Source organism: Pseudorca crassidens, chromosome 17 (genome assembly GCF_039906515.1).
Source record: "Pseudorca crassidens isolate mPseCra1 chromosome 17, mPseCra1.hap1, whole genome shotgun sequence".
NCBI classification, from domain to species: Eukaryota; Metazoa; Chordata; class Mammalia; order Artiodactyla; family Delphinidae; genus Pseudorca; species Pseudorca crassidens.
Genome location: NC_090312.1, coordinates 39,765,418 through 39,779,237, shown reverse-complemented (window position 1 = coordinate 39,779,237; position 13,820 = coordinate 39,765,418). Strand labels below are relative to the sequence as shown.

The window sequence follows — 13,820 nt, the reverse complement described above, 5'->3', positions numbered from 1 at the left end:
GAAAGGGGTAAGGGACTCTTAACAAGAATTACTCCAAGAAGCCCTTACTCTCCAGGTTACTAAGAGTCTAAATTGCCTTGTGAAGTCTGACCTAGAGGCCAGAGAATGATCCCCCATATGGATCTAAAACACCCGCCAGCCCCATGCAGGAAAAGGGGAAAAAAAAAAAAAAAAGATTGACGACAATTCCAAGCAAAAGCTGAGAGGAAGCTGAGACCCAGAAGCGGGGCAGAGTTCAAAGCTGTATTTGTCCATCACTTTATCTCTAATGTCTACAACAGAGATGATGAATGAATGGGCCTCTGGGGCGGTGAGGAGCCCCAGATCGGATGGGCTCTGCAAGGTAGTGAAGGGAGGGGTGTGAAAGGGGCCTGGGAAGTGGAGGCTCCACGCCTGTGAAGAAGCAAGTGTGCGAGAGGAACTGGACAGAGCCCCTCCAGTTTGTAGCCCCAGAGGACTCTGCACGGGTCTCAAGAGGACGCTCACACCTGAAGGACAGGCTGCCCTTCATACCCTTTTGCACTCCACCTATCACAAATAGCGAGGCTCTGGGTGTTTAATTTTTTAGTTGAAAACATTCAAAATTGGGAGATTCTACATATTCTGATTCCCCCCATTCCTTTTTGAAGATGGAGCGACACTAGGCCTGCGGGCCCCCAGGTCAACGATCCGGCACTGCCCAACAGCTGCCCCGATTTACACACAACACCCACCTCTTCCCACTGCTCCCAGACACACACACAGGTAAGGCCGTGAAAACTCACAGAAGACGAGCACCTGTAAGCCCAGGAGAGAGGCCTTCAGAAGAAACTAACCCTGCCGACACCTTGATCTCAGACTTCTAAGCCTCCAGAACCGGAAATAAATTTCTGTTAAGTCATCCAGTCTGTGGTATCTTGTTATGGAAGCCCTAGCGAATTAATACATACATCCTTATGAAACAAATATGGGCCACTTCACAAATTTAATTACCAGCCTAGCCTTAAGGCATCTGAAAATACACTATGTTTTAAATTCATTCTTTCATTCAACATTTGAGCACCTACTATGCCCTGAACACTGCACAGTTATTGATTCAAGCCCAGTATCTTATAAACCAATTTTATTTTCTTGTCATTTAACAACCCACTTCTGATTTCTTCTAACCATTTTCTGCTGGGAAGCTTTATGTGGCATTTGGTTGTCTGCTGCTGATTCTCCTGATTAATGGAAAATGGTCTTTGTCACGAATCTGTTACGAACGGTATCAGAAATCCTAGTTCTCAACTCCGGCTAGACATCAGAATCATCCGGGATGTTTTTAAAATACCTACACCTGGATCAGTCCCTTCCTCCATTCTGATTTAGTTGGTATTTGTGAGGAGCTCTGCCAGGACGTGTATATTTCTTTAAGTTTCCCAGATAATTCTGATGTGCAACCAAGACAGCACTGTTATTCTAGTTTGAAAGTTCCTTGAAGGTCACCTCCTTTGCTACTCAAAGTACAGCTCGCAACCTGCCAGCACCGGCGTCACCTGGAAGTGTGTTAGAATTGCAGAATCTCAGGTTCCACCCTGGACTACTGCATCAAAATTCATATTTTAACAGGATTCCCCACAAAATTCAGAGGTACTCTAAAATTTGAGAAACACTGGATTTCCACTAGAATTACCTGGAAAGCTTGTTAAAAACAAGACTGCCTGGCTTCTTCCCAGAACCACAGAATCGCAATCTCTGGTATGGGCTTGGGAATCAGAATTTTATATATGGTTAATGTAGCTAGTCACACATGGGCGTGAGGCTTAGGAATCACTCCCGTACGCCATAGCATACATCCCCTCAACTACCCAGCCTCTGCTTAACCTTCCAATTCTTTTTTAAAGATAAAAAAATATAACAGAGAAACAGGCTTTTATTTTTTCCATCACGCATGCAAACTTACAACTATTTAAACTGTTTCAGAACAAAGAAATAATTGCATTATTACCAGCGTGTCAATTACCAAGTAAGACAACCAGTTACTGATTACTGTTGGGAGGTTATTATCACAGAACACAGCAACAATTTCCAAATTATACTTTCAAGCCCAGAGTTATATTATGAGACCAGGACAAGCTGATAATTCTAATAGTCACACAAGTCTCCATCTTACACAGGAAAAAAGACTGATGCTCTGGTGAAAGATCTCAAGTAAGCACCTCATCAAAGACTGGTAAGTCTTTATCAACAAACAGTCTCTCTTTCCTTTTGTGGATGCAGGGAAAAGGCAGCATCCCCTTCATCTCTTTTTGAGACTTCTTGTTAATTCCGAAGACTTTCATTCTAAGGCCCACCTCTGGAACTTCATTCGTTAACACGAAAAGCAAAAAACAGACCTGATGTGATAATGATAGTGCACCCCACCACTATCACCACCAACACAGAGTCCCAATCTCCCAAAGCAGTCCTGGTTGAACTGGCACAGGATCTTGGACTTTTGATAAACAATACAGGCAGGGAGAGGGAGACACAGATGAAACCAGGTTGATCATAACTGATAACTGATGTAGCTAGGCGATGGGCACACGGGGTCCAGAGACCATCCTCTCCACTTCTGTGCATGTCTGAAAATGTCCATAACAAAGAAGAAGAAGCTCAAAAAAAAAAAAAAAAAAAGGCAGACCTGTACAGTTCTATTTTCCCATTAAGCAAAAAATGAGGAAAATGGTTAGATTTACTTAGAGACAAAATAAGCAGCATATACATTAATCTTCCACATACACAAGGCCACACCTAGAACAAAAGAGAAAGCATCCAAAGTAACATTATTCTGTTTTTGTTTGTTTCTATGATTTATAAAATCCACTAATGATGAGAGAGAGACTGGACAAAACTTTGGGCATACCCTCACCTAGGCGTCGCATTTGCCCACAGCCCTTTAATTCTCCCGTCCCCACCCTGGGGAAGGTCCCTCCCCATCCGCTCCAACACTGAGAGGCAGGCGTGTTCTCCCTGAGGCTCCTCAAGCCATTTCTATCTGCTCTTCCAGGCCCACTCCACACCAGACTCATTCCCACTCTGTGTTTTTGCCCCAACTCCCCTGCCCAAAACACCCTCTCAACAGCTCTGAGTCAAGACCTCCCTAGCCCCTGGGGAACTCAGAACAAGGTCTTCCATAAGGAAAGGGACGCTGGTGGGTGGAGGGCAAGTGTAGACACAGTCCTACTTTCCCACCCTCAGGGATAAGGGGGAAAGAGGGCACAGGTGAGCCTGGGCAGGGAGGGCCCAGATCAGCTTTTACACCCACAGGAAATGAGCCTTGGAGATTCAGAACAGGTTCCGCCCACCCCCATCCCCATGCCCCAGGAGACAGCCTTGGGATCCCCCACCCTATAAACCAAAGCCTACTTCTACGGGTATTTGAGGGTAGAAGCCAAGAGAGCAAAGGACTGCTAAGGGTGGGAAAGCTGGGGAATGAGGTTCCAGAGGGCGAGAGGCTACCACAGAGGAGGAAACAGCAGGAGGCAACTGGGTCTTAAGGGACAGAGGAAAAGGTCGGAACAGGAGTAACCCTGGTTCACGACACTGCTGCCTGGGGGGTTATCATTCTAGCAGATGCACAGCCATGAAAAGAGTTTTCAATATCAGAATTATAGCGTGAACCCAGGAGTCGGGAGCAGGGTCTGAACCCAGACCCACTTGGCCTTCTGGCTTCCTCTACCCTCTTCCAGCCCAGTGTGTGCGTGTGTACAGCAAGTCCCCAGCTATCTCGCTACCTGTATGTAGAAAACCCTGGTTTTACAATTGTTTTGTTTTCTCTTTCTGAGATGCGGTACTACTGAAACAAAAACAAAAAAAAAAAAAGGAAGGGAGGGAGGAGTGGTAGGACAGGGAGAGAGGGAAGGGAGAGAGGGAGGGAAGGAAGAGTGAGGAAGGAGGCGTGGAGGTGTGAGATGAAGTAGCCACAGTCCCACAGATCAGAAATACCTCTTCCCCAGCAACCCCACTATAGCACTCTGGTCATGTGTGAGGAAGGGATGAGGGGAGTTGATAATCAAGATACCTAGATTATAGGTGAATCCAGTCCCCACCCTCACCTGGAGCCACAGCCTGATGACAGTGAACACATGTCCATACATACCAGCCCGCCCATCAGTCCGGCAGCCAGGAGGGTTGCTGGAAGGCTGGGGAGGGTAGGTGTGTGTCTCATACACCAGCAGGGCGCCTGGGTCCACAAGCAGTTCTTGAGGTCCTTGTTGACCAGGAAGCCAACTGGGGCCGATAGCAACCTAGACAAAACTCAATGGCCTCATAGTGACGGGTCATGGTGCAGACCCTGACGAAGGTTCACCAGGAGAAGGGCCCAGAGGCAGGAAGAGATGCATGATGGTACAGAACACACGGCATACTGCTTCTCACCCTTAACCTCATCTGTGTCCAGGAGGACAGCATGGGCCCCTGGCCAAAGCCAGAGATCTTGTAGATGGCACCTTGGCTGGTGACCCCAGAGCCACGGAACAATCAGTTCTGGCTGATGGCCAATACCATGTGCACAAGCTTCATTTTGCAGTGGCAACAGAAAAGCTTGCCATAGATGGCATGCATGGTCACATGAACCAGCCCAGCAAGTCATGGGCCCTGAAGTAGTAGAGCTTAAGGATGCACTGGTCCTCTTGTTGGATGACTCATGAGTGTCCACGTTAAAGACAGGTGGGAAAGGCCAGAGCCAAGAACAGGGTCCAGGCAACGTAGATAAAGGCAGCACACATCTGAATCATGTGTGTTTAACATATAAACAGTAGGGGTGAGGTCACGTAACATGTGACACTAACGTAAAAAAGCAAGAATGCCATGGGGAGGCAAAAGAACATAATCATAAACACCGTATTCTTGTAACTGAAGTCCAAAGGGAACACAGTGCACAGAGGTCAACATGAAGAGAAGGCAGACAGCCAAACACATGTGGTCAGCCGGGCACGGGTCCAGCAGGAGGTAGTAGGGAGACTTGTGCAGAATCAGTTGGAATTGTTTACCCCAGGCTCTGGGGTCTCCACTGGCTGCCTTGCTGGACATGGCCTGCCCTCCTTTCCTTTCTCCGCTCGGGCCCCTTCACTCATAAGGTAGTACTGCAGGGGATTGGGCCACAACTCCTCGTTGATTATCTCCACAATCTTGTCAGACTCAATGGAGCTGTGGTTTGAAAACCACCCAAAGAAGCTCCGGGTGTCGTCTGGGTTCCCCTGGCTTAGGGACTGAAGATCGTGCCCTGGGAGCCACTGGATTGGAGTAGAACGAGACACCACCTGACCGGAAGGACCACACCCATATTCCTTGATGAGCACCTTATTTTGGAAATAGGGGTTGCGGCCAAAGTAGAACTTGATCTTGTAGCCCAATCTGGCGAGGCCAAGCTCTTCCACCTCCAAGCTGTTCAAGTAGCTGAGTGCCTCTTTATCTTGGTTGTTCAGAAAGGATGCGAGCTGGGGGTGGTTCTGAAAAGCCTGCCCCCAGAAGCCCGGGATATTCTGGATGAGGAGGTTCCTCCGCTCTAAGTGGTGCAGTCGCAACTGCCCAAACTTGCGGGAGAGCCGCAGGTAGGCCCTGTCCGCCTGGGCGTTCATGGTCTCCAGCTTCAGCTGGACGTTCTCCAGTGTATCCATGCTGCCATCTGTTGCCGGGGGCCCTGACCCTGCATCCTTCTCCACCTTCTTTTCCTCTACCACTGGAACGGAGGCAGACTCCCCAGTGGTCCCTCTCTTCGGTTTCCCAACAGCTACGGCCGGAGACGCCCTCCCCACTGCGCTACAGGAAACTGGGGCCTTCTTCCCAGCGGGGCAGCGTCGATTTCCAACGCGAGGGACATTTTTCGGCCTTCCCATGGGCCCCACGGTTCCCACGAAGACAGTGTCTGTCGGCAGGCGCTCCGAGAGGGTTGTGGCCTTCCCCGGGTCGGGCCTGGCTGCGGCCTGCCCGCTATCCCCCTCAGCCCGGGCCCGGAGCGCGAGGCCACAGTCCAGGGGGAGCCGGCAGGCACCCTCTTCCCCGGGCCGGCGGGGCGGCGCGGGCTCAGCGGTTTCAGCGGTTTCCAGGCCACCCCAACCCGCGCCAGCCTGCACCTGTGCCTCCTGGGTCTCCTCCCCGAGCCTCTGGCACTGTGGGGGGTCCGGGTCGCGTGAGGCGTCGTCAGGAGTAGCGCGGACTCGGCCTTTGGCGCGGCCTTTGCCACGGTTTTTGGCGCGGCTGGACTTTTTACCCCTACTTCGGCCGCTCATGATGGTAACGGACTCAACTTCAAACGCACGCTCCGGCCTGCGGCCCCTGGCGCTTGCTCGCTGTCCCTACCGAACGGGCCTCTCCATGGCAACCGCCGACGTCACGACTGCACGACGGTACCGTAGCGCGAGGACTGGATGCGCCCGGTGATTGGCTCCAGTGCCGCAGCTGCGCACCAGCCGACCCTCACAGACGCCCCCACCCCCATCTCACCCCAGCTCGCTCTCACTGTTCGAGAGGGCAGTCCTTTCGTTTAGTTTCTTCTCGTTGGTCTCAGTTGTGCCCTCGCGGTCCTCTTATACAAGACACCCTCAAGACAGCCATCATGTCAGTTCCCCTACCATATACTTTCTAAGCTAAATATCTAAAGTTCCTTCAGTTATCTTCTGTGATATCTATCATGATGAAACTGCTCCTGGTCTCTATGTCTCATCTTTGAAAGCCTTTGCTGAGGGATTTGCCCAGGTACCTTAACTCCAGGGACTTTAAAGGTAGGTACCGTAATGCCAGGCCACAAAGCGATGTGATACGTGGTGGGATGTTAGTACTAACTACTTTAAAAAAAAAAAATAGCAACTGCTATTTTATGAGTATCATTATGTGTCAGGCACTTTACTATGTGCCTTATATGCATTTTCTCAATATGTTAAGGAGGTATTGTTATCATTCTCATTTTCCAGATGAGAAAACTGTGGCTCAGAGATGCCGAGGAACATTCCTGAGGTAACGCAATAAGGCATGGAAGCACAATTCTAACCCAATTCTGACTCATAACCTTTATTTTATATTCACAGGTGTCTAATCCTTCCAGACCTGCTCAGCTGTAAATTACTGCGTTAGCGCTTAAGAAGGCCAGCCTTGCCTGTTAAACCAGCATCAGCCGAGCACCTCTTCATCCTGGGACCATGACCTGAGTCCTCTAGCTGCCTCAGGCCTAATTTACAGAGCTGGGCTATCACTCAAGGTATAGGGCCAGGAGTGAAGGATACAAGTCAGAATTCCTATAACTGGAGTAAGATGGGAATGTGGTCAGAGAATTATTTAATTATCATTCAAGGAGTGGAGCAGGGCTTCCCAGGTTAAAGTTCAGAAGCAGACCCTCCATAGTGGCAGTGAGGAGGCCCTAGAAACTTCTTAGAGACTGCAAAGAAACAGCCAGACAACCTATTGCGTGTTCACAAGAGAGCCCTGGACCATGCTTTTACTAGCTAGGTGAAAGGACCATGAAATAGTGAAGCCAGTGATGAGGTTATGACCAGTATGAAAGTTTTCAGGTTGTCTCTTTAAGTTCAAAGGGAACAAGAAGGCCCTTGCAACCAGCTAACGGAGAGGTAAGCCCCAGCGTCTCTGGGTTCTCAATACCTCTTACACTCATTACTCTCTTATACTCTCTTGTGGTTGTGGCCCAGCAGCCTGGCATCACCTGGAAGCTTGTTAAAAATGCAGAATTTCAGGCCCTACCCCAGACCAGCTAAATCAGAATTTGACTTTTAACAAGATCTCAGTTGGTTTGTATCCGCATTAAAATTGAAGTATAGGAGACAAGGAAAAAGAGGAATTGTTTGATACAGTTGGGCCTTACTTTAAACCAGCCCGATACAAACGACTCTAACTTTCCCAAAGATTCTACAATAGCTTGCAAGGCTCTCCGTGATCTGCCAAGTTCCCTCCCTGCCACTACCCAACTTACCTCTCTGACCTCATCCTCTTGTCTCTCCCACCCCCTTCCAACTACACTGGCCTACTTACTGTTCTTCAAAATTCTAGGTAGGCTCCTGCCTCAGGGTCTTTGCACTGGCTCTTCCTTCTGCCTTAAATGCTCTTCCCCCAGATATGGTTTACCACCTTGGCTGGCTCCCTTCACACTTTGCTCAAATGTAACCTTCTCAATGACCATCCTATTTAAAATTGCCACCCAGCTCCATCCTTCTAACTCTGCACTAACTTTTTTTATTCCTTAGCACTTGTCACCTTCTAACACGCTACCAATTATTTATTACGTGTATTATTTAACTGTCGCTCCTCACTACAGTGTCAGCTCCATGAGGGCAGGGATCTTTGTTTTGTTCACTTGTGACTACAACAGTGTCTGATACATGAAAAGCTCTCAATAAGTGAAATAACCAATCAAAGGAGAATTTTTTAGAAATGAGTTTATAAATTGATTCTGATTCTGAAGTCAGAATACCCCTCTTTTCCCCACAGAAGCAATTTTATAGACGAAGGTTGTATACTCAAATCAATGCATGGAAACCTATCAAACTCATAATTTAGCTAAAAAATCATCTTTTGATATGGGCACCATTCAGGGACAATCTTAGGTAAAAAATCTAGAGTGACACATTTAAAAATTAAATTAGGGGAATTCATATTTGACTTAAAAGGGATTAAGCCAAGGGTTACCTTAAACTCTTGTTGAGGGCCCTTTCATAATCACTTCTTCCCAAGGTCTTCCATGGTCACTCCAGACCACAGTAAGCAGCCCTGTCCTTGATCTTACAGAGAAGTTGTTAACTGTAATATATTCATTTAGCAATCAGAAATGCAGTTTTTGTGCCAGTCCTTGTACAGAATTACCTCTTAAGCCAGATAACCACAGTCTGGAATTCTCTGTAATCTCGGGGGGAAAAAATTAGCTGAAGCAGCCACTATCCCTCTGTAAACTGCAGAAATTGATAGATTGGCCCACTTCTCAGAGCACTAACAGTTGGACCTGTTGTCAAGAGCCTTAATCCAGCATCAGCATCTGCGTCACGTAACGCTCACCCATGACTAAACCACTGCAGGATTAACGTAGGCTGGCCGCTGCAAACAGTGTTTATTGTACAATCTGCTTGAGCCTGTTTTCATCATGTCAAAGAGATAAGCATCAGGTAAAGGGAAACAAATGTGAGACTAACACCTTATATAAAGATACTCCTCTTCTCCTTGAGAAGCTGGCCTGTGCTACTGAACTGAACTGTTGGTTTTCTTTCGAGGTATTGATATTTAATTTATATGAGACTATATCTTGGGTTCCCAGTTAGATAGTAAACTGTATAAGGGTAGAGACTGTGTCTCTTTCTTTTATCCCTCAAAGCACCTAGCATGGCCCTTGCACATACTAGTAATTATAACAAAAGTTCACATTTATTTTGTACTTTATACAGTACCATGTTCTAATTCACCAAATCCCTACAACCATGCCATGGGTAATATAATTATACATACACATACGTGTACATACACATTCATATATAGATAAACTAATACCTATATATATCAATTAGTCATGAATCATTTTCTATGGGGTGTATATGTGGCATGATGATACTAAACAGAAGTGAGTTTCATTTCAACAGTCCAGGTTGAGAATAAAGCATCTTCATTTGCATTGCATTTGTCATAAGCATTCTATGACTATTACGAAGGAAATACAAATTTACTCTCATGAACTCAGAAATCTGGAAGCAATTTGGCCTTTTCCCAAAAATTAGGCATTAAATCCACAGTAATGTAAGCATTTAATTGATTCTTTTAAATAGTTGATCATTAGCAAATATTTATTAAAAACTCATAAAAACACTTTTCAAAATATTAGAATAACTAGTCGTCACTTCTGTTCTCTGAAAATTGTACTTCCTCCATTCCTTTTAAGGTCTGATTTCCTCCAATCATAGAAATTAACAGGCTGGGAAAAGACATTCCAGTCATCCAACCTATTGCGCAGCCAAGAGAACAATGTTCCCCACCGTCTCCCTGCCGAAGGGCTTGAAGATCCCAGATGACATTTTTTAGCCACAAAGGTTTTCTCTTCCCCCAAGGAGATAGTTTGAGTCTGTTAGATCAAACAGTGAGTATTGCTTACTATAAGACATTTTGCCAACTAACCCTCCCAGATTTGGAGGATCATAGAAAAGGAGTGGCATAGGGAATATTTTTCAAAGCCAAGGAGGGAGAGAAAAATCTGCCTCTTAATGGTAAATTTCAAAAACTATTTGAATTTAACATCTTGAATAATGTGCCTAGCTTCTTCCCAGTTCCCACTCACAGCCAAAGACCAAAATTTTGCAGCATCACCTAAGTTATTCAGTTCATGTCGTATAAGTAGCTGTAAAATATTTTTAAATATTGACAGGTGTATTCTTCCTTCCTGGCATTTTCTTTTTACCCTACAACATTTTCACCATAAAAATTAGACCTTTAGGCTAAGGCTTTTGTTCTGGAGAAGGGAAAATACTGAAGAACCCAGCAAGAGCAGAATTTAGCAACTCAGATTCTTCACTTTGAATTTCAAAATAGGTTCTTGAGAGGGGAAGATACAACAGCATTGAAAGAGAAAAAAAAATTTTTAGCTCTGCAAGAGCAAACCTGGGAGCATTAAGAGCATAGAGTTTATAATATAAACCACAAAGGAAGAAAAACATGTGATGATATACAAGCCAGATCTCCACCACACAAAGAGGAGACTAAAACCTTTCCTGAGCTGGGGTTGAAGAGCTTGGGGAAAATTTAGAGAGTACATTGTTGGTGCAGGATCTATAGAAAGGAACTCTCACAGTTACCCCTCCAGGGGTCAGACCTCTTAGAGAGCTAGTAGAGTCCATCCTCCCTGGAAAGATAGAAATCTGAGAGTAGGGAGGACTAGTTCCCAACTTGAAAACTGGAACTCAGACAAGAAATCCTCTTAGAGGGCTTCGTTCCATCACAAGGATAAGTATTGCCAAAGGAAGGTCTTTGAATTTTAAGTGTTTTAAGTGATAAGTTACCTAGTTATTTGAATTGCCATGTTTAAGTTCATCTGAACTTTATAAATTGCTGCAACTATGAAAATTCATACCCATTACAATAACATTACCTAGACCAGACCCAATATCTAATGGGTTTAAGCCATGCAATACCAAAGGCAAGGAAACTTAAGGGACGGGTGACTTCAAAACTCTTTAGAAGATAAATGGCATTGATAATTTTAGAAAATAACAGAGGGTATCAAAAAGAAGCCTCATAAAACATGGTTATGATTGCAAAAATCAAAAAATTTATGAAACTCCAAGCACCAAATATGAACATTTTCACTACAATTTAGGGGGGGACCCTAAAGCAAAAGTAAGTGCTGTCCAAGGTGGTCTTCCATTGACTGGTTATGTGTTGAACTTAGAACCATGGGTGTACCCCATTTATTGCAGTTATTACTTTTAATATGTAACTTAGTAATTTACCATACACTTGAATTCCACCTCTGGTTGGGTTACATATGCAAGTCTTTGTCTCCAACCAGATCAGAAGCTTTATGATTTACAAAGGCCGATCTTGCCTTCTATGTAAGCTGCACAGTGCCTTCTCTGAATTACCCCACAGTCATCCCCCAATTTCCACACAGCCCTCATCAATTTCCAAAACAAAAATAAGCTGTCCTCAGTCAACACCTCTACATGTCGTCTAGTGCAGAGAACAGTAGGTGCAAGGTCTCTCTCTTCCCTACCATCTCTTTTCATGCCACTCAGGGATGTTCTGTTCATATTATACCCATAAGTTTATTATCTTTATTGTTCCCTTTCCTGTATTTACACACACACTTTTTTGTTGAAGTATAGTTGACTTACAGTGTTGATGTTTGTATATATGTATGTTCTTTTTCAGATTCTTTTCTATTATAGGTTATTATGAGATATTGAATATAGTTCCCTGTGCTATGCAATAGGTCCTTGTTGTTTCTCTATTTTTTATATAGTGGTGTGTATCTGTTAATCCCAAACTCCTAATTTATCTCCCCCTCCCACTATCCCTTTGGTAACCATTCTGTTTTGTAAATAAGCTCATTTGTTTCATTTTTTTAGATTCCACATATAAGTGATATCATAGGCTATTTGTCTTCCTCTGTCTGACTTACTTCACTTAGTATGATAATCTCTTGGTCCATCCATGTTGCTGCAAATGGCATTATTTCATTCTCTTTTATGGCTGAGTAATATTCTCTTGTATGTATATACCACATCTTCTTTATCCATTAATCTGTCGATGGACATTTAGGTTGTTTCCATGTCTTGACTATTATAAATAGTGCTGCTGTGAACATTGGGGTGCATGTATCTTTTCAAATTAAAGTTTTCATCTTTGCCAGATATCTGTCCAGAAGTGGGCAGCTCTATTTTTAGTTTTTTAAGGAATCTCCATACTTTTCTCCATAGTGGCTGCACCAATTTACATTCCCACCAACATGTACACACGCACTCTTAACATCCTTGTGCCTTCCCTTTTTTTCCCAACAATGCATTAATAGTACAGAAATATTCTACAGAAAGAAGTAAAGTTGGTAGATTTTCACTTGGAAGATTAATTGGGAAGAAAAGATCTCAACAGGACTAGGATATGAAACTTGGGATATCCCAGGAAAAAGTCATTAAGAAAGGACAACATGGAAAACAGAAACTGGAATCACCCTCATTTCATATAATCTAAGATCCCGCATGGGTTACACAGGGTCCTGAGATTGAGGAAGGCCAGGATCTTCATGGAGGATGACCAGTACCTGCAGGGAGTTGGGGTCTTAGGATGGGGGTGGGGAAGTGAATCCTCTTATATCACCCAGCACATCTCACACACCAGACAGGTAGCTATAAGGATGAGAAGACACCCCCCCCTCCCCTTATCAAACAAGCCATCAGTTTTCATGAAGCTAGGAATTTTCATCAAAGACATGGGGAAAATGAACAAAGAATGTTACATTGAATTTTAAATTAATAGGCAAGCATTCTGCAGTTAAAATGTTCAATTGTATGTTGCAACCAACTAGCACCCATAAGCATGAGGTTTCATTGTTCCATTTCCTTTTACCTGGACGAATTTAACTGAAGATACTCCTTGTCTTCTAGAATGCCTGCTTTGGTTATTCAGTCTGTGTTTGTGTAATATCTGACAGCAATAAGATACTTTAAAAAGCACTCAAAATTAATAGTCAAGAAAAAGAGTAAAAGAAAATAAAGAACTCGAAAATGAAGAAAAAAAGCAGTGAAATACAGTCACCCCTCAGTATCATGGGGGATTGGTTTCATGATGTCACCTTGAACAAGAAAATCCAAAGAAGCCTGGGTCAGTCCCTTACATAAAATGGTGTAGTATTTGCATATAACCTAGGCATGTCCTCCCATATACTTTAAGTCATCTCCAGATTACTTATAATATCTAATACAAGTAAATGCTATGTAAATAGTTGCTGGTGTGCAACAAATTGAAGTTTGCTTTTGAAACTTTCTGGAATTTTTTTTAATACTTTCCATCTGAGGTTGGTTGAATCCACAGATGCAGAACCTGCAGATAATGAAAGGTCAGCTGTCCCCAAATGCATCCCAATCCATTGTGTCTCCTACACTTGCTAGAAGCTGGGCACAGATTTGATTCTGACCTTTTATCTACCAGTGCAAAGAGAGAAATCAGATGTGGTGTAACGTTCATAATGTTTGTAATATTAAAAAACAAACAACAACAAAAACAGGTTCTCAGAGAAAATGCATTGATTCTCAGTGCTGAATCCAGAGAGGAGTATCAGGATTCCAAGTCCCAGTAATATCCTGACACTGAGTCCAGCACCGTGGTACCTGTAGCACCGCCTT

At 44.5% G+C, this 13,820-nt stretch overlaps 1 protein-coding gene across 2 annotated transcripts; it reads right to left on the bottom strand.

Annotated features, from left to right (window-relative positions):
• Positions 1 to 1,873: 1,873 nt before the first annotated feature.
• TSPYL5 (TSPY like 5) lies at positions 1,874 to 6,386 on the bottom strand. Of its 2 annotated transcripts, none has more exons than XM_067711712.1 (2): positions 4,056 to 6,386; positions 1,874 to 2,751 (listed from the first exon to the last, which is right to left on the bottom strand). In XM_067711712.1, the coding sequence occupies exon 1, from the start codon at positions 6,228 to 6,230 to the stop codon at positions 4,974 to 4,976; it is 1,257 nt and encodes a 418-aa protein (XP_067567813.1). In that variant the 5' UTR covers positions 6,231 to 6,386; the 3' UTR covers positions 1,874 to 2,751; positions 4,056 to 4,973. The 2 variants fall into 2 exon arrangements, with proteins under 2 accessions (XP_067567813.1, XP_067567814.1); XM_067711713.1 differs by having other exon boundaries at positions 4,100 to 6,386.
• Between the last annotated feature and the right edge of the window lie 7,434 nt (positions 6,387 to 13,820).

Coding starts and splice junctions, on each gene's coding strand:
- TSPYL5 (XM_067711712.1), bottom strand. CDS start 6,230: ATGAGCGGCCGAAGTAGGGGTAAAAAGTCCAGCCGCGCCAAAAACCGT.